The 23,959-nt window shown below is 49.1% G+C and overlaps 1 protein-coding gene across 8 annotated transcripts in view; it reads left to right on the top strand.

Annotated features, from left to right (window-relative positions):
* Positions 1 to 23,959, top strand: part of BCL11A (BCL11 transcription factor A) — a 74,061-nt gene that overhangs the window by 38,298 nt on the left and 11,804 nt on the right. For 4 of the 8 annotated variants that reach the window (XM_063152782.1, XM_063152775.1, XM_063152781.1 and 1 more), the window contains exon 3: positions 22,099 to 23,959. This exon is cut by the window's right edge. In XM_063152782.1, coding sequence (XP_063008852.1) covers positions 22,099 to 23,959 — 1,861 coding nt within the window. The remainder of the gene's footprint in view (positions 1 to 22,098) is intronic. The other 4 variants (XM_063152778.1, XM_063152776.1, XM_063152780.1 and 1 more) reach the window with 2 other exon arrangements.

Here is a 23,959-nt window from a genome sequence, read left to right as displayed (position 1 = left end):
CTCTCCTCCCTGGGTTGGGATGGTCAACTGAGGTGTTTTCCCCCTGGTCTTCAAGGGTTGACATGTGCTTTCAGCCCCTTGCCAAAGCATGAGTAACATTGAAATGTGAGTTCCTCAAGTTGAGGTGCCTCCGGTGAATCTGGCAATTCTCGCAGTTGTGGCTGGTGTTTTGGCAAAAGCTCCAGGTTCTTCTCCATTTTTTGGATCAAAGAAGGATTCCCTGTATGTCTTGATGGACCCTCGTGGGTCAGGTTCTGCTGAAAAAACACAGTACAAAGCTATTGCTGGACAGGCTTTGGTGCGCGTACTAAAATATTTAACTGTGTTAATAGCATTTGCTTTCTTTCCTCTTTTTTTTCCCCACCAGGCTATTAAGTGAGGATTCTTTGAGGGCCTGATCTGCACTTGAATATGGGGTGGCTATTTGTCCCCTCTTTTGGTAATTTGTGACTAAATGTCGTAAAAAGCTCTTACCAGTGGGGTTTTCTCATCTCCTCTCCTTTTAGCTGAAAATTAGTGACTGATTTCTATATTTTCATCTTACAAAGGCTCATCTCTGGCTTAAGACCAACTAGGTCTTAGTTTGTGCTGCAAATAAAAATGCATACTCCAAATCAGAGGGCTTTCAATGAAAGTCACAACATAAAACTGAAGTTAGAGTGGCCTCCACCAGGTGATTACTGTAATTCTGAGTGCTTATTGCTGGGCTCAAGGTTTCTGAATGCTTGGGAATGATTCCAGCTTGTTTGGGCTTGGGAACAAAATCTCTCCGTGATGCTGCAGCCAGGGTGGAAGGGATCCAGGGAAGCAGCACAGCACCATCCCCGTGCTGAAGGCTTGTTTTAATGACTAAAGCTCACAGAGCATCCCATGGCATTGCAGTGGGAGTGTTTGCAGGCTCAGTTCAAAATGCTTATTTAAAAATAATCAGTCATGGCCTAAAAGCTGCCTTGTTTTAGGAAGGAGACCAAGATGTCAGACTGCTGTATTAAGGATGCTGAAGTGGTACCTGTTTTAGGATCAGATTGTAGTCTTTTTGGATTGGAGGGCATCTTTCTCAGCCCTGATTCTGCTGCTATCCTTGCAAACAAAACCAGAGTTGGTTTTGTCTCAGTTTTTGTCTCAGGTGTCAGAGTTGGTGTGGTAGAGAACAGCTGCAAACACTCTTTTGGGGTTTTTTATGTAGCCCAGGCTTTGAGACTTGAGCACAGGAGTTGATAAAGTAGCTCTGCTGATGGTTTTTGTTACATTTGCAGTGGGACCTGTGTTTTTAAGATCTTTTTTCCCCGAGTCTTTGAGGGTAGGCCACTTAAAGGACTCACAGAGCTGTATTTTCTTTACAGCAATGAGGCATCATGACATACCAGTTGTGGGAAATCTGATAGACTTGGGAGACCCTAGGAGGGTGGAAAATTACTTAATTTACTTCGTGTGCAAGAGTCTTAATTTTCAACTATTTGAACAACTGATTACTGGGGCAATCATCAGATCTTCAGAGTTAAGATGTTTCCTGCTGGAGCCGAGCATTAGCTAAATCAGCGATGGCAAAACGGAGCGATCGCACGCGTCCATCGAGGGCAAAGAGGAGAAATTAAATCCCTGAACCCGAGCTCCAGTGCTTTATTCTTTTGTGGGCAGGGAGAGGCAGGTGAGGCTCACCTGCTCTGGTGGCTGGCTCCCAGGCGGGGAGCTGGGGCTGCCTGCCTGTGGACGTGGCTCTGGTTGGCTCCGGCAGGAAGGAGCTGGGTCTGGTTTCCTTCTGAGCTCTCTGCTCAGTGATTCCCCTGCTATTTGCTCATTGTGAGTAAGAGCGATAAAATCTGCTGGTGGAATTACATTATGTCTTGGGTGCTTTCTTTCCAAATTAGTAGTAATCCTACGTGTCTTTGACCCATTTCACCGAGACAGAGGGCTGGATTCTGCTGCCTGTTTTCCCTGAGCAGCTGGCTGGAGCAAACAGACCTTGAGTAAAGGGATTAGAAACCAGCCCTTCACTTGGGTGAGGTGTTGCAGTCCTTGTGCTGTGGAGAGTCCTTTCTTGAATGAGTTTTCCCCACAAGCCTTGCATAGGTACCTGCTCGTAAAGAGACTGATGGTTTAGCTCACAGGGATGGGAATAGCAGCAGCAGAAGTGCAGAGCGAGGCACCCACAGTGATGGGGCCCATTTTATTCACCAAGATTGAGCTTGTCCTGGAGCAAAAAGGACAGAGGACTTTTCATTTTGAAAACTCTGTGCCACTGAAAAAAAAGTATTTGAAATTGTTCAGAAAGGCAAATGGGCATGGATGTTCAGAGACCTTCCTCTGCCTTCCCGTGCCAGCAGAAAATGAAAAATTCAGTGTGAAAGTATTTTCTTATTAAAAGAACCCTGAACTGGACTATAAAATGCAATACTAATTTCTGAAGGCTGAGAGCTGCATGAGTGAGAATATTTAATTACGGTGGCAAAGTACAAACATTTCCTAGCGAGCACTCATTGTATTAATAATAATGAATTAATTCCTTGGCTAAAACATACATCCTGCTCCTGTTCTTTTTTAGTGGGCTGGGAATCCGATCCCACTTTTTATTTTGCTGAAAACCGCCCAGCCAGTAGGGAGGGTGGGGGCTGGAGACTATTTATATAAACAGAGGCTTTATGTTCCGCTGTGGGGATGGCGATGCCGGGTTTTGGTTCAGCAGAGGCGGCGAGGACTTTAAGCCGATCAGCTGATGCAGGGGGCCCGAGTATCTGACTGCTCCAGCGATAAGTGTCTGTACAAATATTTATACAATCCCGATAGTCTTTTGGATTGCATTATTACAGCACAAAAAGCTGTCAGGTTTCCAGGCTTTCCGAGGCATGCTTCTTACGAGGCTGCCGTTGGTTTTGCCAGCGGACACGGGCGAGCTGCGCTGCCTCCCGGAGCCGCTGGAGCTGCGCCACGGCCCCGACGGGAGCAGGGAAGGTGCTGAGCCCCTGAGCACCCAGCTGAGAGCCTGACTCTGTCAGTTCAGGCTTAGCATGGAATTCATGCAATTCTGTGGCACAGGGTGGATTGAGACTGCGGGCTGAAGCGGCTCAGAGCAAAGGGTGATGAGTCGAGACTAAACCCTCCGTTTGAGAGAGGTATTTCCGTGCCAGGCTGCAAACTCCCACCTTGTCCTGGAATACTGCTCCTCCCCAGGGTCACTCACAGAGGGTCTGATCCCAAGTCTGCAGCTGGTGGTTGGAGGCTTTCTGTTGATGCAAATGTCACATCAGGCCCCATGTAGGAAAATGACAGTTGTCACCCAGAAGGAGAGGTTAAGAGGTTTTAGTAGCTAATGTGCAGATGTATTTGGATAGGTGTGGAGGAAAACTCACCTTGTGCCTTTTCCGCTGGAAATTAGTCCAAATATCCACACAGGTAGATATCCAGGCATTGCTGATGTTGATTTGATCAAGTTTTGCACTGGATTTGTGTTTTTTCTTACAGCTTTCTTGGAGCCACGGGATTTCAGGATCCTACTGGTGCTCTGGAATAGAATTTGACAACGAGATTCAGTTCCACTTCAGATTGGATATATGCAGGCAGGGTTCACACTGCTTGCTGCCATGAGGCCAAAGGGATTATTCCAGATCTACAAAACCAACAAGAGTTTGAGTCAGTGGTAGGGAAAGCTGGAGGCTTCACCAAAGTGACAGGATTAAATTGAACGCTGTCAGTGGAGAGCAGTGGCTGTCCTGGAGCAGGGTTGAAATACATCAGTAGCTGCCCCAGCCCTGGCAGAGAAAGCTCTGTGTTTTCACATGCTGATAGTGATTGCCTGTCCTGTTCCACTTAATGGTAAGATTAGGAGTTAGGAAAATATTTGCAAGGTTGTGAAACCACAGTCTGGGGTTGCCGAGGGCCTCCTGGTGTCCTTCAGCATCACAGTTCGGGATAGCCTTGGTTTTTGGGGATGAGTGTGTGTCTTCTAACAGCTCTAAGTGTCTCTCCAGAGGTTTCAAAGGAGTGGGCTCTTTGCTTCCAGTGCAGCATTTGTTTGTTTTTAGGGCATGTTTTTCCCCAAGGAAAGAAGAGTGGCAATCCCATGATCAAAGGCACAAAGCAAATTGCTGTGGAATTTCTGCTCGACAGTATTTGAATACAAAAAGAAGTAGTATATAATTTTAGTATATAATTTATAAATAAGTCATGTGTGCCTCAGCTCTGGCCTCCTGGAGCAGTGTCAGAGCAGTGTCAGGTTCAGCAGCCTGTGTCAGCCCATCACCTGGGATGTGGTGCTGTGCAGGGAGGGCAGAGCCATGGGGCTGCTCCCTGCACATCCCTGGCTGTGGTGAGCCCCTCTGCTGCTGCAATGCTCTGGCTTGGATAGGTGAGCTGCATGCAGGGGAAGGACCAAGTGACTCGGGGAGGAAAAATTCACCTCCTGATGCTTGTGGTAAGGAATAAAGCCAGGTTTTCCATGGTGGCTGGTTGATTCACTGGGACGGCTGTGTGCCCCAGTGCTGCAGCATCACTTGGCCAGTATCACTGGGCAGGCCATGCCCAGCACAGCAATGTGGTTAGCCAGATAACAGGGGCATTAATCCTGGTTTTCTGCCCATGTTCTAAAAGGAGTAGCCCCATTCCTGAGCTTGTACCTGCAAACCTTGTGTCTGAGTGCTCTCACTTGGCTGCTGCATTGCTGCTGGGCCCGGCTGCAGCGGGTGCAGTGGGGCACACCCCTCCTTCCATGCTGTTATTTGAGCTCTTGTGGGGCAGTGCTGTGCTCAGGGGGGCTTCATCAGGATGAGAACAATTAGGGCTGGTTTTCTGAATGTAGTAGGCACTAAAAATGCCTGTTGGGCTTGGAAGGGCTGCATGTGTTTCCCTGGCAGCCTCTCCTTTAGTTTCCAGCAGGGATGTGCTCTGCCACTGCAGCATCCCAGCTTCAGAGGAGGCAGATGGAAACAGTAAGTGCTCAGGGCAACTTTAAGGCAGCATTATTAATGTCACAACTCCAAAAAGGAGTCTGTGTAGTGTATGGCTCAGTGTATAGCTGGAGAGTCTGTTTGGTGTCTCACAGGCAGCATAGCTGGAGCAGGCAGGTTCTGTAGTGGTCACCTGTCCCCCTTGCTGTTTCCTCCAGTGCCAGTAGCTCTTTGGATGGACACAGTGGCATGGGGCATCCTCACCATGAGTCCAGAAGTGCCTGCAGGGACACGGAACTTTGGAGGGCCTTTAAAAGCTCAGCTTTAGAGGAGATGGGAAAGTAAGTGCAGAATTGCTTCAAACAGCTTAAAAATGTGGGATGTGTGGTGGAAGGGGCCCATGCACTGCAGCTGTTTGTGGCCTGATCTGATCCTGATCACCCCTGAGTCCTACTGAAGGGGGTAAGGAGCTGCATCAAGGGGATGGATGCCTTCCATGGCTCCTATTTTGGTGTCATCCAAGGCTGTGGAAGCTCAGTGGTGGAAGGATCTCTGTGAAGCTGAGAGCTTAAGCAGCAGCAAAGCTGGAAGGTAGGCAGGGTCCTGATGTGCACATCCTACTCCGAAAATGAGGGCCCAGCATTTTGCCTCAGTGTTGGGGCTGTAAATTTGGCACTCTCTAAGCAGTACCAAGGTCAGCCCTCAGCTCTGTGGCTGGTCCCTGCAGACTGTCCCGCAGATGGCATCTTACAGCGCCTGCACTTCTGCGGGGCAGAAGTCAAAGCTGTGTGCACCTGCCTGCAAACATCCAGGAACCGACCGAACGCTGTGAGCGGCCTCAGCACTGAATGGCAAACCTGCTCTAGAAGATGGCCTTGAATCACAGCAAAAGCTTTCCTTCTGCATGGGTGGGGACTGGAGTGCAGGTGCAGGGGAAGGGCTGGAGCTGCATCCATTGGTTTCTCAATCTTAGGGGGTGGTCAGGTGTGTTCTGGTGACAGCTGGGTGACCAGCAGTCTGGAACGTGCCATTCAAGGGCTGATGATTACAACTTGGTGAGGATTTTTAACGTATGTCTCTTCACTCTGAGCATCTTCCAGCAGCGACACGTGTCCAAGTGGACAGACAGACAGACAGGTGGTGGGATGCTGCCCCACAAAAGCCCACGGGGAGCCCGCAGCAAAGCCTGCAGAGCCAGCTGCTGCCCCAGGCGTTGCCTCAGCGGGCAGATGTCGGCGTTGCTCAACGCCAGCAGGACCCCAGTGTCTGTTTATTAACGGATAAGATGGTCGGGCCTGCACGCGGCCCCCGCGCCGGCCTGTGCAACTCCTGTGGTTTCCAACCGTACTTATCAAGGGAGGGGGCAGCCTGCCCAGCCAGGGTGTTTCCTCTAATCAGCATTTTCACATGCCAGTGGCAGGCAGATGTGCAGGGGGCAAAGGCTCGGCCATCTCTCAACAGCTGCTCAGGGGAAGGAGTCACCTAAGGCAAGGCTGGGGAGATGAGAAGAAACAAGAGCAAGCCAATATTCCCCAATGCAGGGTAACACAGGGGGAACTCACAGACACACCCTTGGCCATGAACTTGCACCGTCCCATCTAGAAGGAACCAACTCTTTGCAGCATTGCCTAGCAATAAGTTCAGTTCCAGAAACCCTTCTCCAAGTCCCCTTGGAGGCTTGTGCTATTGTGTGCCCCGTGTCCCCGAGCCGCCGCGGGCAGCGCGAGAGTGTCGCGGGCTCAATTTAACGGCATCTCCCCTGCTTATCAGACTATATAATAAACATGGCTTTTAGGGGGGACTTCTTGGGGAGGGGTGCGAGGCAGGCGGTGAATGGAGAGGCCAGACACCATTGTCTGGCAAGAATGTGAGTCGCCCTGGGCTCGCCTTCCAAATTGTCCCAGCATCAATCCCCCCTCCTTTGCGGGATTTCCTTCTCCAGCCGGGGTTTTGTTTCGGAACAAGCGTTGGTCAAACAAGCTTTTGTTTGCGGTCAGTTGCTTGGCACACATACACCACTTCTGGTGGGGGACAATGAGGAAGCTGTTTCGGGGGCAGCTGTGGTGGGACTGAAAGGGAATACTGATGGAAAAAAGGGCGCGGGGAGGAAATGGCTGGGTGGAAATTAATTGGGAGGATCTTATGAAGTCTGGGTGCTCTGCGGCAGGGTTGGCAGAGTGGTGGGGAGTCCTTCGATCTTGCTGTCTCATCCTGCTCGTTCTGCTTTGTGACTTCTTCCCCCCGGGGTACCCCGCCTCAGAGCAGAAAGTTGGACAAAATATTTGTGACTATGCATCTAAAAAGCTTTCTTTCAGGAAGAAGTAAACTTATTTACAGCAATAATAGAGTTTAAAGGAATTGTATAAGTGAGATCGACTTCTTTGTCAGCAAAAATTGCAGCAAAACTGTTCATAGATGACATTACCTAAATGACATTACGTACGTATGTCCTTTCTTTCACATTTCCTGTAATCCCGTTATGGCATTGTCCCATTACCTCAGGCACTGTCATCTCTAAATGCTGTCAGATCTTAACTGGATGGCCAAGGACATCAGAAAGGGATCGAGGTGAAGCTGATGGCAATTTCAGACCTGTTGTGTATATGGCCATCTCCCAGCCTGCCCCCGGATGGGGTGTTTTCTGATAACATGTTCAGGTAAAGTGATGACTCGGGGACTTGCACATCTTCTGTGGAGCTGCTGCCCATCCCCACCACATCCAGCACCCTTTTTTGGGAAGTGCAGGGTGACAGGCACAGACAGAGGTGGCAAGTATGAGCTGTGTGCTTGTTGGAAAGTGCTCCCATCCTCAGGAAAACGAGCACCCAGAAGTCAGTGGATGGAATGAGCAACTTCTACTTCCTGTACAGCCTTCATGGCATTAATGACCATTGCAAAGCACGTGGAGTTCCTTGGACTTAAATGCAACATCTTGCTGTTAATACTTTTAATGTTATTGCTTACTGCTGAAAAATTACATTACACCAATTTCTTTTACTCCAACCACGAATGGGCCTCTGTGGCTTTTCAGAAGTGCTCTGAGGTGTGGCAGCAGATGGGAGGATTGCTACTTCTGCTGCTCACTTGCTGAAATATTCAGTGCTCTTAAACCTGAGAAGCGGGAAGCGTTGGCGTGGGGGCAGTGCCTGTTTAAACTGGCAGCCCCTCTCACCAGGTTACAATAGTGATGGTGATAGCTGCCAGCCCCGGGGCAGGAACTGTCATTTTGTTATCTCTGGGTGCAGTGCTGTGCTCTTGAGGGGTTCTGATCCCCCGTGGCGGCTGCTGGACCTGGCTGCAGTGCAAACAGCACCAGCCCTGAACCTGGAGCTCTGGCTGCAGACAAGAGCCTGTGGTCAGCCATACATGATGGATCTGGTTGTCCATCTTTGGCCCTGTGGGCTGCTCTGTGTTCTGGCAGCAAGGGAAGTGATGCCAGCATGTGGCTCCCATGTCCTGGCTGTGTGGATGTAGAGGTGCTGCTGGCAGGTCACAGTGTTGTCCTGTGCGCTTGAAAGTACAGCAGCACCTGTGGGCTGCCTGTGGTAGCATCAGCAGATGGGTGATGGAGATCCCACCCTACTTGTGAAGAGTCAGAAGATGAAGACTCACGAATGAAGAGCAGGAGAGTGGCTCATTCAGCCACATTCATTTGGCCCAGCACAAGGTTAGACAGCACCAAGGCTTTGTTTAGTCCCAGGAATGCTAAAGACCATGGCCTGGGTCCACAAATTTTTCTGCTGAAAAATAACAGTGGAACAGTCCCTGGAATAAGGAAGGACATTATCATATGACCATGTAGCCTGCATGGGAGGTTGTTTGCTTGATCAGGTGAGGGTATGGGGCTTTTTTAAAGGCTGTATTGGTGTCTGAGTGCTGGCAGTTAAAACATTTAATTGTATTTTCCGGTAAGAAAATGCTTTTATTGCTGAAAACTAGGCTTCTCTGCAATCTGTTTTGTATGCTTAAAAATTCTGGCTTTCATTTAGTTCTTTACCATCAATGCCATCTTAATGCACGCTCCAAGGCCAGTCCCCAGGTCTCTGCTAATCTGAGGCAAAAATGTCCATGCCAGGACTTCCCCCATGAGTGCAACTTCTCTGCCCCTTCTCCTGCAGGATATGCTGGAGCCATCTCATCCCTCCATGCCTCCCACAGGCCCGAGAAGGCTCTCCCTGGAAAGGTCTCAATCCAGTGCTTCTTAGCTGGACACCGTCTGTGAATTGTTGCCCATCTGGCTACAAAATTGATGGCTTTTTGGATGCTGCAGGACAATTTTTCTCTCCTTTCCAAATCTCTTAATAACTGAAGATTTGGGTGTGAAAGCACTAACTGCACACAGTTCACTGGGGCTTTTTTCAGTCATAGCTTGGATTTTTTCCCCCTATGGGCACAGGAACCATTTATAGCCGAGGTGGGCCGAGTTTGCAACTTATTAATCTCTCCCTTGCATGTGGGTTGAAAAGAGACACCATGCCTTTATCAAATGCCAGGCTAGCACAAAAGCCTATGCAAAATCATCATCAAATCCTATTAGAGGTGGAAAATATCTCTTAGATCATCTCATTCATTTCCCTGCCAATGCTAGACAGTTCCTGAGAGTTAATTTTCTAGCGTCTGCCGCCAACTCCCCGTGTGACTGCGGGTCTGTCATCTTGCCTTTGGGTTGTCACTGTAACTTCCACACATTTCTATGCATTTCCAAACAAGCCTTGTTTTGTTCAGTCATTGCCTGTGTTGCTGTTTGCCCTGCATGAGGTGTTGTCAGTGGTTTCCACTCTGGAGAGCATCACCAGACCTTGCATGTGGCTGGGAAAGGCGTCCCCATGGAATGGGGCATGCTGGGTGCTAAGGGAAGCTCGGGACGTGCCATCCCCTGGGTGGGGGCTCCATCCTCTGCAGCCACAGGCATGGGGAAATGAAATCTCATAAAGGAGGTTTCTCTCCTGCAGTTGTGGATGGATGCAAGCAGATTGTCCCCCAAAAGCAATTCCCTTCTCCCAAACCCTGCTGGTGCCACCTTTGATAAACTCCCACCCTGAAGTTCTGGACTGGCTGTGACATCCACTGTCGGGAGGAAAAATACTAATAATTCAACACTGGAGCTATTTATAGCATTAAGCAGATGCAGATTTCAGCAGGGCTTGTTTCAGAGAAGGAAATGACATCTAGGAGCAGGATAACCTTACTTGTAACTTCCCGGTAGCGCCGGCGGCCGTGATTGAATTCCCCGGCATGGCAAGGGTCTGGGCAGCCCTGCCAGCCCGGGAAAGGTCAGTCCGGCAGCTGTCACCCAGAAAGCATCAAAAGCACGGGCTGTCGATAGCGACCTGCATTTGCAGAAAATCTGAGGGCTTTCTAATTAACTGAGGATCTCTAAATTAGAGCCAAGCCACTCGACAAGCCCCCTCGTACGCCTTAAGTGTCAGGGCTCAGCTGATCGGCGCATCTAACAAGCGACTGATTTTTAACAGTAGCTCTGAGACTCAATCAGCTCCTAATGGCTCCGTTTCAAAACGTTTCAGTGCATTTTTCATCTCTTACTCTGGAATTTATGCTCTTTGTTCCCTGCTCAAATATTCTGGCGCTCTTCCTTAATTTCAGGCTTCTGCCTTGCGACAGCTCCTCTAGCCTAACTAGGCAGCTCATTGCCTGCCTTTCCCCGCGTGCGAGTCTCTGCTGTGGCCACTCGCTCTGCTTTCTAATCAGTAAGTTTCAGAAATTCCCCCTCTCTCTCCCCCCTGATGTATAGGTAGTGCTGCAGGGTCTGGAATTTCCTAATTAGAAGGAAACCCATGTTTAAGCAGGCCCAGTGTAATAGCAGCTGAAAAGTGGTTTTATTTCAGCTTTAAGATAGGGAGCCAGTTTGGAAATGCCCCTGGTTTTGACTTTCCCCTTGCTGCTGTTCTGTGGTGTCACAGATTTGGGTGGTGATGCTTCTGATTTACACCATAGACAATGAGATTGAGCCCTCCTTTCAGTTGCATTCACAGCAGAGTTAGGTTATGCACATTTAAACTGAGGGCTTCGAGCTGCTGGGAAAACGAGTGGGGGATCTTTTCTGACACGTAACTCCTGCTGCTGGTAATGAGACCCGTTGATGCATCCTTGGCAAGGCAGCAGGATAAACTCCCACCTAAACAGTGATTGGGAACAGATAAATTCCGTTCAGGAAGGTATAGAGTTAATCAGCAACTCTTATAGACGCCTCCACGTGTGTTTATGTTCCAACGGCTTATCCATATCTTGGCAATTATTCATGTGAAATAGAATATAAATCCCACAGCCTAATTTTTCTTTGAAAAAATTTCCTCAGGTAATCAAATCCTGAAGTGCATCTTCTATTCCGGTGGTTTTATCAGTAAATCAAATTTTTATCATTTATCAGCAAAAGTTAGATTTAAGCATCTTCACTGTAATGTTTGAAAGATGAACATTTGTTTCAGCGGGTACTGTGCCAATCAATAATCTTCCAGCTTGACTCAGCTATCAATTATTGCTGCAATTATTTGTCTAGTTGGATATTTAAAATGTCATCAGAAAGAGATGATTACATATTCCAGAAAGCAAGGCACTGTATAATCAGATGAACTGAATTCAGTTAAATGTAGTGTGGTGCTAACCTGTCCTTCAAAGCTGAATTCTGCAGCCACGACTGAAACAACAGCTTTCTGCATTATTGTAAGGAAACGGATCTTAACCTTGGAACGGCGCATGTTATTGGGGTCGGGTAATACTCGGCGAGAGGAGACCTTGCAAGCCTGGAAATTGAATCAGCCTCACTGACATAAAAGAGGGAGGTGGGGTTGGTTGGGGTTTTTTTGTGTTTTTTGGCTTTCTTTTTTTTTTTTTGTTTTTTTTTTTTTTTTTTTTTTTTGTTTTTTTGCCTTTTTTTTTGGAGGGGGGAGGGCTGGTTTTGTTGGATTTCATCTGCAAATCTATAAATAAGGAAATCCACTCTGTATCTGCCTTCCTGGGAGTTTCAGCTCCTGAGCTCGGAGCGCCAAATTTCCGCGTGCCCTTTTTGCATTCCTTGACTTGATGTATGTGTGGTAAATACTCTCTGTGCCCCGAGAATGCAATAAAGCTGTAGCAATTCTTGCAAGTCTTACATCCTTCCAAACTCCAGATATCTGGAGTATTATATCATTTTCAACTTCAAGGATATCTCAGCGATGGAGAGGAGACAGGATAAACTGGAGAAGACCCGACAACTTTACGACACCTTTTGGTCCTATTTGCAAAGCAGAGAGGGGAAAAAATATATATATAATTTATTGATTCTACTAATACTTGTTTGTGCAAGTTATGAAACTAAATGTTGTAGGATCTGGTTCAGCACTTGCTGTGCTTGCAACTCCATGGTGACATTGAACTTGCTCAGGGACAGAATAAACCTTTGCCTTCCTGGCAGATGATTTGCAGATGGAGGTGTCATTTGGGGGAACCTGCAGTTCCCCTGACCCACTTTGTCAGGATGGTTTGCTGCTGGCTAAATATCATTCATTTGGAAGTGAGAGGAAAGCAAGCCAAAGTAGAAGGCTGGGAAATAGGAGAGTCTGAAGAGGATCTGTTTTGGGAAGGAGTTGGTGGAATAAAGCTTCCAGGGAGGTCCTCAGCCGCTGACTTGGCTCAGGGCCGGGGATTTTCAGCTCCACCAACACCCTTCCCGAGGCATGGGTGGGAGCTGGGTGCTGTGGGCTGGGGAAGGGAACATTGGTGATGTCTGGCTCCTGAGAAGGGCCAGGAGGGGCTATCAGGGACCACCACAATATCTCTTCAAGGTGATGGTGTAAATACACGTGGCTTTGCAGGGCCGCGTGCATCAAATAGAGACACTGAGATGGGGAAAATCCAGCAAAAATACAGCGAGGCCATGGCTGATGAGGGGACCTGATGGCCCAGACTTGGTGGCAGCAGTGTCCCTGCTGGTGAGCAGCAGTGGGAAGGTGCCAGCCCCACTTTGTCCCTGGGATGGGGCTCAGCCGTTTGGAAGCACATTGCAGCTCTCCAGGAGTGCCCCGTGCAGCAGAGCCGCTACAGCCTCCAGCAAGGTCCTGCAGCACTAATCAGGTCAGCAGGCATGAGCAGTGTTCCCAGGAAAGCAGTGTCCTGGTGTTGGCCTGGGAGTCTCTGTGTAAGAGATACTGAGTGCACGATGAGCATTGCAGAGCAGCATCCAGCGCTCACCCTCACCTGTGCTGGGCGCTGGCTGCACCACTGAGCTGTGCCAAAACCAGTACAGACAGGGAGAAACACCCCACACCAACAAGGGTGACCCCAGATGTTGTGCTAGAGCATCTCCTTCCCCTCCTGGGCAAGAAACTTTGTGAAGTGTGCTCTGCCTTTCACTCGGATGCCGCCGGCCAGGGAGAAAGGGGAACAATTCATTGCGTAGGTGTATGAGTGAATGAAATGATTTGGAAGCTCTTTGTAGCTGTATAATTACAACACTGCATTTAAAAAGTGAATTATTGACTTGATTGTCCCCAGCAGCCACTGGGTAAATGCATAATTACGGACTGTTGGAGCCAGGTACCGTTATTGGGTAATCAGGTGAGGCTGTGGAAAGGCTTTGATGCCCTTCTTGTGGCAGGGCTTAGACGAGGCTCAGTCCTTGGTGGGTCCAGGGGGACCTTCCAGCAGGGGACACACCTGGTGTCAGGTAAGTCCAGAGGAGCTGATTTAGAGGGTGTCACTCCAGTGATGCCAACTCCTGTTTAAATCTTTCACAATCCCTATGCTGGTGCGTGGAAGAGGCAGTCAGGGACAGGCATGTGGGGAAGACTGCGCATCACAGAAACACAGGATGGTTTGGGTTGAAGGGACCCTAAGGACTGTCCAGTTCCAAGCCCTCTGCCATGGGCAGAATCACTTTCCGCTAGACCAGGTTACTTAGTGCCTATCTAAGCAGGCCTTGAACGCTGCCAAGAATGGCACCTGGGATGTTGCTTACTTCACTAAGGGTGTTCTTAGAGATGTGTGGTGGTCTCAGTGGATAAATCCTCCTGCAGGGCTGAAAACACTGCGTAGTTCACCCTGTAGGTCCCAGCACTGGTGTTTGTTGTTACTGGAGCTGCTTCCCATGTGGTGCTGAGGTCTGCATTGCCTCTCTTTCTCCTCCCCATAGCATTAATGCATGGGGTGCACGTGTGCATGTGACCAGCTGGTCTTTGCTTGAGGGCTCTCTTCTAGAACTCCCTCAGAGCTGAATTTCAGGCACAGCATTGTTTTCCCGTGGCAGGTTTCTTCTGTTCCTCGCTAATCAAGGCGCGACAGATTTCCACCCCCCTTAGGTTTTAAAAAAGCACAAAATCAGTCGCAGGCTGATACCTTACTTGCCAAGTTGGAGCTGGAAGCAGGTTTTCTTGGTGGCCAAGTCATCATTGCCTTGAAAACGGTGACAGACGCTGAGGTCAGGCCACGGGACCCCAGCGCCCCATTGAGGCTCCCACAAGCCATGTGTTTTGTTGCTTGTTGCTAATGAGCAGCATTTTTTGGGGTGGGAATCTACGTGTGTGGACTTTGGTTCTGGTAAGAAGAATGAGTAAATGTTGAGGCTACAACCAAACCCATGAAATACCCATTTCTTCTCCAGGCAGGAACTGGTCTCCCTGATCCCACCCGCTCTTTCCTCAGGCCCAAAAAGCTTCTGCTTTATGGGAACTTGAGCAGTGCTGTAGAACACAAGGAAAGTTGGGCTTTGAGAGAAAATGGGGAATTCTTGGAGTTCCTAACTCCTGTCTAAATCTTTGACTGGCAAAGATTTGTTTGATTATTGCTGGGGCTGCTGTTTGATTATTGCTGGGGCTTGGGTTTCTTTTTGAAGTTTGAGGAGTCACGGCATTAATGTTTGGCCTGGGTCTTAAAGAGGTTTTTTGAAAGAAGGCGTAATGACAAATGGTGTTACTCATACTTGGTTTGGAAAGTGTTTTCCCAGTTTTATTAATATGGTTTCAGGAAGTCTGAATTTGCAGGCAGAATAATTATTTTCAGGAATATAAACAGCAATATTGATATATCAATATCAGTATTGAATACCAATTTCAGGAATACCTTTTATCAATGAGTTACAGTAAAGAAAATCTGGTAGAGATAGCAGATGGGGCATTGAGGGTCCTGCAAAGCAAAATTTCTCCTGGATTTTTTGACTATTTAATGACTAAGCTAGTCCCAAGACTCCACCAGGCCTTTGCATAAATGCGTGGACTCGGTTTGCAGAATTTTATTTTCAAAGGCAGAACAGCCATGGTATTGCTTGTTTTACAAGCAGCGCTACATCACTTCCTTCAGATTTTTGGAGATATTTTCCTTTTTCAGTGTTTGTGAATCTGGCTCCTCTCATGATAAAGAGAAAAGGTTAGAGAGGTAGTACCCTGTTGTACACAACTGCAGCTCCTGCTGTTATTTAGTGTTATCCAGGTATTATGAGAGCAGCAGTGACAGTGCTGATGCTCCCAGTGCCAGCGGCTGCTTGGGACCGGTTAATGACAGACCAGGTTAATCATGGGCCTTTTGCAATCCAGAGGATCAGGAGGAGGAATTAGTGAAGAAGGAAAAAATACGTTTGGACAGTTGTTACAGCTTCCCTTGTGAGCCGGTGCCACCAGGAAAAGGTGAGTCATGCCAGAGCAGCTCTTCCTTACTGAGGGAGAAGTGGCTGCTGCAGGAATGGAGCAGGACCCGCTTATCTCCCTTCCTCTGTCCCAACTGTTTCACCTCACTAGCTTGCAGTTGAAAGGAAATTCAGCAGTGTGGATTTCCAAATGAGAGAGAGAGGAGGGGAAAAAAAAAGAAGAGATATTTGACAAGCCAGATGGAGAACTGAATCAAGTACAAGTGGTAACAATTAACTCAATTTTTTTTCCTTCCCCCCCTTTAAATACCATAACAACTCCGAATTTATCAGTCCAAAAATCAAGCAGTCAGTTGACATTAAAGCTGAATAAAGAAGTTCCTGGGCTTGGCTCGGGCTGTTCCTCCCACGATTGTTTGGTGGCGAACAGAAGAGAGGGGGATGCTTTAACTTCTGTCCTTGCTGTTGGATAGAGGAAGGTGTTCATGTGCCCTGTGGGTGCAGGTAACCGTGGCTTTGCAGGTGTCTTGAGAAGGTCAGGGAGAACACAGGAGCAGAGCCACCAGGGAGGGATGCTGTGGAGAACAGGGGCTGGGCCAGGCAGCCAGGGCCACATTCAGGTCTGCTTGGAGATTTCTCTGGCACGGGGATTTCTCTGAGGGAGCAAATCTGCTGCTGTGAATGGAATCCTTGCACCCACCATTGGCAAGGGCACAGCCACTGCTGTGGTTTGTTTGGGAAAACACTGGGAAAACTGGGGTGCCTCTAATGCTGTGTGTTTGTGTGCAGCTCCTGCAGTGCCCTGGGCTAGAACACACCTTGTGTTTAATATTCTGCTCCTAAAGCAGGGGCTCCTTCCCCACACAGCATCCTGTGCCGTGGGCCTGGTTAGGTGCACCAAGGGATGCTGTGTCCAGCGAGCAGCTTTCCTGGATCCAGCCCTGACTTTTGAGAAACTAAGGAAGCTCTTCCAAAGCACATTGGCACACACATGCAGATTATTCCATTACTCACTTGGCAGTGCCTGAACTTGCATGCCTAGCTCCAGAAAGGCTTTTTTCATATTTTTTTTTCCCTCTCAGCAGTGGCATCTAGCTGACAGCTTCTCCTCCCAGCTGGTCTTCTCCCCAGCATCTTGTCTGGCTTTGCTGCTGGTGGCTGTGGGGATGGCTGTGGTTCTTGCTCTGAGCCAGCTCTATTGTGCCTGGAGGTGTTGGCTTGCTCAGGCTCGGACTTTCGGAGCGTGCCGGGTGTATCTGTGAGCACAGCACAGAAGCACCAGCTTTTCCTTAATATAAAAAAAGCCCCTTAATCTTGAAAGCAGCCATCTCTTCATATTTTACTGAGTAATTGTGCCAACTGCCCTTAAAGGCACTCAAATGCCAATATCCATCCCGCTCATTTGTTAACATTTTGTGGATCAGAAGCTAAATCTGTCACTCGTGTGTCACTGGTTAAGTCACTTCTTCTGGGGGCATGGCAGGCAAGAGCTGTTCTGCTGCCTTTTTTGGTTTTTTTTGAGCCAATAACTTGAGAAACGCTGGACATTTGTGCTGTAGTGAAATGCTGTGCCTCATCACTGGTCTTTTGCCATGTGGGATGTAGAGAAGGAATAAAAACGTAATGGTGGTTGATGCTTCAGTGAGTGAGGCCAGTCAGGTGTCATCTTGGCCCCAGTTCTGTATTTGGGTCATGGTATCCCCATGTAATTCTCCTACAGGGGTAATTTCCAAAGTAGGAAGAAAATGAGCAGTAAAATTGATGGGAGGAAAATGTACACACAAAAATGCGAATGGTAATTGGAAGCTATTTGTAAAGAGTTGATGAGCTGTCCAGGAAGGAGAGGGCAACTTTGGCCCCAGTCCAAAACCCACTTCACTCGCTTCAGTGGTGAGATGAGAACAGCAATTAGATATTAGAAAAATCAATATACGACAATTAAAAAAATGGAAAATGGATAGGAATCAATGGCAGTGAGAAACCATGGCGGGTAGAGAACGGGTCAGGAGAGCTGGAGAGGCTGAGGAAAACTTGTGCCTGGCACCAGTGGGGAGAGGAGAGAGGAAGCTTCTCAGGATCCTGGAGAAGAAGGAAGGGATAAATGGAAGAAGCAGTAAGGTGGAAATTTTTGATAAATATTTCTGCTGTAGACCTGGAGAGTGGCCGTGTTACGTTTCTGTATCATAAGGTGGGTGATGATATTTTTTCCTAGCTTATTGGTAGCCATGGAGGATATGAGCAGAAATAACAAATTTCTCCTTCAAGGAGAGAAGTATTTTCAAATAAAAAGGCCCTGAAAAGTTGCACCCAAGGAACCCTGAAAAGTTAACCTGTGATGCTGGTTTTAAGAAAGTTTATGAACTGGGAAAATGCTGTCAAGAGCTGGTCAGGGTAAGGTGGGAGAGTTGGCAACACTTTGCTTATCTCTTCTGGGCAAAATAACAGAAGAACCAACATAAGATTCAATTGATAAAGAATTAAAGGATAGAAATATAATTTGTGCCACTCAGCCTAGATTTATGGAATATGGATCTTGTCAAATAAAACCTGATTTCATTCTTCTAGATGACAACTTTGGTTGATAAATGTGGATGAAATAGACTGCACTGTGACATTGCTTATGGGAAGACAGAGCAGAGCACTAGGTGGTTCTGCTGGCACAGGTGATGCAGAGCTGGCCAACAGATTGGGGGATGTGGGGCTTTAGCTGGGGAGCTCAGCACATGCTGGTGGGGATCTCAGTCGTGCTTAGTGCTTTGCTGGTGATTCGAAATGAATATGCAGCTCTGGTTGATTGGCTTTGTGGGTAAAACAAAGGCAGGTTCATGGGCTGGTCTGGAAACTGTCAGGAAGGATGTGTTGAGAAGGCACCAGGTCCAGCCTCGTGTGGCCCTGGGCTGGAAGGTGGAATCAGGGCTGTGCTTACAGAGCTGGGTGCAGTACCCTGGAAGGTATCAGCCATGTGGGAAGCTGAGAGGAAAATCAGGTCCTGCCCAGCATGATGCCAGGATGATGAGGGCTAGGCTGGTCCTTGGGTAGTGGAGGGGTGGCTCAGGACAGATAAGCATCTGGATTTTGAAGTGTGCCTCAATTTCACAAAGAACACTGTGGTGTGTGTGAGGAGGCCATTGTGTACCAAGAGCTTTTCAGTGTTTCAACCACAAAGCCCCTCAAAATACAAAGAGAACAGTAGAGGTTAGAGCTAGAGAAGTTCAGGTGGATCCCAGTACCCGTCTGTGACTGTGGTGGGGAGCAGTGGGTGCTCTCCCTGTCTGCTGAGCTGGTTTGAGTAGATCTCACTGGAGTTTTGTGCTCTGCCCTGTGCAGGGCTGGAGGCAGTTGTGCTTTACTGAAAGAACCTCTGTTGGTCACAGTGACATGCACTGCAGGGAGGGTCAGAGGGTGAGAGCTGGGGGTCCCTTTCAGCCTCAAATTCCTGAATTGAGAGGTAGCCAAGGATGTGAGCTCCAGCCCTGCTGCTGGTGGCCAAGGGCTGGTTCAGCAGTGACTCCTGACTGCTGGAAATCCACTGAAAGCCCCAGTGGCATCACAATGGATGACAAACCCCATCACATTGTCCAGGTGGATGGTGAGGCACAAAGAGCTCTGTCCTTGGCCAGCAGCAGCGTCTGCATCTCCTGGCTGTGGGACCCGCCTCCCTTGCCCATGGTCATGCCCAGATGTGTTAGCTGGGAAGGCTCTGGGGACACAGGGCCTGGCCCACACAGTAAGGAGACATCAGTGCGCATGGCCTTTGGGTCTGACTCTTGAGGGGACCCAAATGGTGTCCCAAAAAGCCCATGGTGGTGGTGGGATGGCAGCAAGGGAGAGTGAGTCCCTTCCCAGCCCAGGGATTGCTGCGGCAGTCTAAGGACCTGTCTTGTTGCTGTGGATTAGTGCCATAATTTTTGCAGTTTGGCAAGGCTGCATCAGACTGGAACGTATCTCTAGGTGGTGATATGGTCAGTCAATAGCCTTCATAATTAATCAAGCACTAATAGACAAATTAGAAATCATGTCTCTTCAGAGCAGGAGGTGGAGACAAATGGCTGGTGGATTTTAACTGTTTCGCTCTGTTGTTTTTTTTGCCTCCCTTGAAAATGGTGGGTTATTTAGGGAAGTTTTGTACATAAACATGATTTAAAATGTAAATTATTATCTTGATTACCAAACACGGACAGTGAATTGAAAACTTGTTTTTCAGGCAAGCACATGAAGAATAATCTTACATTTTACACTCCACTAAGTCAATGTAGCCCTAATTTTGCCACACAGGAAATCAATTCCAGTCTTTATAACAGTCGAAGATGTTATGAACAAAGTAATTTTGCAAATTATGGCAAGTAACACATTTATTGATGACTGTAGCTTAGGAATTTAGAATTTGTGAGCACTGTAATATAATAAGGCCGCACTAGCAGGAGCTGAGTGAAATACAGATTATACGGTGAAACTGTAATGCATCATTTGCTATTAGTGGACTGGTAATAATTACCAGTTTCAAAGCAGCTTTTTCCATGTAATCTTTAGTCTCAGTCGTAACAGCCCTTCTCATTGACATTATGATTACACGAGCTGCCCTTATGATCTAGAATATCTAGTTGATGGGAATACTAAAATGTGGTAGCAAACGCTCGATGTTGTATCCTCATTATAAGATAAAATGCTATTTTCTCTGACCTGATCTATAAGGTAGAGAGGCAAGGTAGTGTTTCATTGTTAGCTCCCACCGTGGTGTTAAAAACATCCACTTCAATATGATGAAGCAAGATGATTTTTTTTCTCCCCCCCAAGCTCACAAATGAGCACAGGAATGTGAAAGTCCAATTGAATTTCACTCTAATTTCAGCAGATTTAAGTATTTATCTGTGCTCACATGCCTGGCACATACTAAACACAACAGTGCATTTTATTCCAATGCAGGCTTCAGAGTGAAACATTAAATATTATTCCAAGGGCTTTTAAAGTGATTAAAGTGTTAAATGCCTGCTGTAGATGATTGAGGCTCTTTGCTTGCCTGATTCAGCTTCTCAGGCCAAACGTGGAATAGCGGCAGAGCCGGGAGGCAGGGAGGGAAGCTGGGATGCAGCAGTACAGCCAGTGCTGGATCTCAGGATCACGGAATGGTTTGGGTTGAAAGGGACCTTAAAGATGCCTGGTTCTGTCCTGTATCTCCAGAAAATGCCCACATGACATTTTCCTCCCGTCCTCCCCGTGAGATGGGAAAAAAGATGGGAGCACATAAAGTGATGTTCCCTTTCCTAATTCACCTTATTTGGTTTTTTTAAATCTTCCTTTTCTTTGTATTAGGCAAATAGGGGAAACCTAATGAGGGCAACTGTCAGTGCAGCCTGTTTACCCAAGAGAGATGCCTAAAGAGCAGATGCCTTGGGATGTAAATGTTGAGTCAGGGCAGGAATATGTGGTGAAGGCCAGTACCGCCCCAAGTGCTGATGCCCTTGGAAGGCTCCTGGTTTATCTCTCAGCTAACCTCAACATTATTTTTATTTGTTAAAATATCACTAAACAACAGCTCCGTGAGAAGTGCTGAACAAGGCTGGAAATGAATTTATATCCTTCTCTTAGCTCCAGCTTCAGTTTACCGGCATTTAGCAAAAAGCATCCATATGGGGGTGGAAGTGAATTATTTGCAAAATCCCAGTAATCAATAAAGGCACCCTCACCTTTGCCATATCTCACGCCACTCTTCCCTCACGGGCGGCCCTCAAAAAGTTATTCATCCCCCTTGTTTTGCCGTATATTAGAAGGGGCTGCTTTCTGCTGTCATTATTAGCCGGCTCTTTGTTTAGTTATTTATTAGTTGGTTGCTCTTTTATAATGTCCGTGTTATCTCCAAAAATAAATTATCATGAAATAGAGTTAGCTCACTACTTGCCAAAGTGGCATTTACCATCCTCAGCTTCTTTTCAGCGCGAGAGAAATAATGCGGCTCCGGCAGGGCGCTCGGCCAGGCCTCCTGGCCGGCCTCCAGCTCTTTCCCTGGCGGAGCTGCCGCTCTCTCTGTCTTCTCCTTTCCCTGTCCTGTGCTCGATTTTTTTTTTTCCTCCCCCCTTCCCTTTTTATTTTTATTTCTTTCCTTGCCCCAGAGGTGAATCTCTGCTAAGGAGCAGAAGTTGATTCTTAATTTTGTACACATTGTTAGCCTTGAAATAAGGAGGAGACTAAAAACGTGCTGATGCCCAGCTTGCTGGCAGTTGTGATGCTTTGAACTGATCAGTGTGGAGTGCTTTTCAGAAAGGAATTTCTTTATTTTGTATTTATTTATATATTTATTTACATATTTATTTATGAATACTCTAAGTGCCTACAGCCTCAGTCAACTGAGTTGGAGCTGGCGTTGGTTGACTTTACCATCTCTCGCTTTTCTTTATTCTATGGGTGCCCAGCATGGTTCAGTTTTGAAACCAGAGCTGGGCGTGGTGGGAGGAGGTGGATGTGCTTGCTGTGGGTGCCCCTCACCTCTTCCCATTCATGTCCCCTGCCTGTCCCTGGGCTGGGATGTCCCTTGCCCAGCTCCCAGCTGAGCGTCCCAGAGGAGGAGAGGAGGTTAGGCGGGGAGGCGAGCGCTCGCCTGCCGCTGGACGGCCGGAGATTGACGCTGCTTGTTGTGTTATTTTGCAGGTAAAGATGAGCCCAGCAGCTACACGTGTACGACTTGTAAACAGCCTTTCAACAGCGCCTGGTTCCTCTTGCAGCACGCACAGAACACACACGGCTTACGGATCTACCTAGAAAGCGAGCACGGCAGCCCCCTGACGCCACGGGTTGGTATCCCAACAGGACTAGGTGCAGAGTGCCCTTCCCAGCCACCTCTCCACGGGATTCACATTGCAGACAATAACCCTTTTAACCTGCTCAGAATACCCGGCTCGGTCTCGAGGGAGGCGTCGGGGCTGGGAGAAGGGCGTTTCCCACCCACGCCGCCCCTCTTTAGCCCTCCCCCGAGGCACCATTTGGATCCGCATCGCATTGAGCGCCTGGGTGCGGAAGAAATGGCTCTGGCCACCCATCACCCTAGTGCCTTTGACAGGGTGCTGCGACTGAACCCCATGGCGATGGAGCCCCCCGCTATGGATTTCTCCCGGAGGCTGCGGGAGCTGGCCGGCAACACCTCCAGCCCACCCTTGTCCCCGAGCCGGCCCAGCCCTATGCAAAGGTTGCTGCAGCCCTTCCAGCCCGGCAGCAAGCCCCCGTTCCTGGCCACGCCGCCCCTCCCTCCTCTGCAGTCTGCTCCTCCTCCCTCCCAGCCCCCCATGAAGTCCAAGTCCTGCGAGTTCTGTGGGAAGACCTTCAAGTTTCAGAGCAACCTGGTGGTGCACCGCCGGAGCCACACGGGGGAGAAGCCCTACAAGTGCAACCTCTGCGACCACGCCTGCACGCAGGCCAGCAAGCTGAAGCGCCACATGAAGACCCACATGCACAAGTCCTCCCCCATGACGGTGAAGTCGGACGATGGGCTCTCCACTGCCAGCTCCCCTGAGCCGGGCACCAGCGACCTGGTGGGCAGCGCCAGCAGCGCCCTCAAGTCCGTGGTGGCCAAGTTCAAGAGCGAGAACGACCCCAACATGATCCCTGAGAATGGGGATGAGGAAGAGGAGGAGGAGGAGGAGGAAGAGGAGGAGGAGGAGGAGGAAGAGGAGGAGGACTTGAACGAGAGCGACAGGCCGGACTATGGCTTTGGGATGAGCCTGGAGGCGGCCCGTCACCACGAGAACAACTCACGGGCTGGCGAGGAGGGCCGGGCGATGCCGGACGTCATGCAGGGCATGGTCTTGAGCTCCATGCAGCACTTCAGCGAGGCCTTCCACCAGGTCCTGGGGGAGAAACACAAACGGGGCCACCTCCCCGAGCCCGAGGTGCACAGGGACACTTGCGACGAAGACTCGGTGGCTGGCGAGTCCGACCGCATCGACGAGGGGGCCGTCAACGGCCGGGGCTGCTCCCCGGGGGAGTCTGCCTCGGGAGGCCTGTCCAAAAAGCTGCTGCTGGGTAGCCCCAGCTCCCTGAGCCCCTTCTCCAAACGCATCAAGCTGGAGAAGGAGTTCGACCTGCCGGCCGCCGCCATGCCCAACACCGAGAACGTTTACTCCCAGTGGCTGGCGGGCTACGCTGCCTCCCGGCAGCTGAAGGACCCCTTCCTCAGCTTCGGCGACTCCCGACAATCGCCCTTCGCCTCCTCCTCCGAGCACTCCTCGGAGAACGGCAGCCTGCGCTTCTCCACGCCGCCGGGCGAGCTGGACGGAGGGATCTCAGGCCGCAGCGGCACGGGAAGCGGAGGGAGCACCCCCCATATTAGTGGCCCGGGCCCTGGCAGGCCCAGCTCAAAAGAGGGCAGACGCAGCGACACTTGTGAGTACTGTGGGAAGGTCTTCAAGAACTGTAGTAATCTCACCGTCCACAGACGGAGCCACACGGGCGAGAGGCCGTATAAGTGTGAGCTTTGCAACTACGCCTGCGCCCAGAGTAGCAAGCTCACCCGGCA

The sequence above is a fragment of the Melospiza melodia genome, chromosome 3 (genome assembly GCF_035770615.1).
Source record: "Melospiza melodia melodia isolate bMelMel2 chromosome 3, bMelMel2.pri, whole genome shotgun sequence".
Taxonomy (NCBI): Eukaryota; Metazoa; Chordata; class Aves; order Passeriformes; family Passerellidae; genus Melospiza; species Melospiza melodia.
This window is presented reverse-complemented; position numbering and strand designations above follow the sequence as displayed.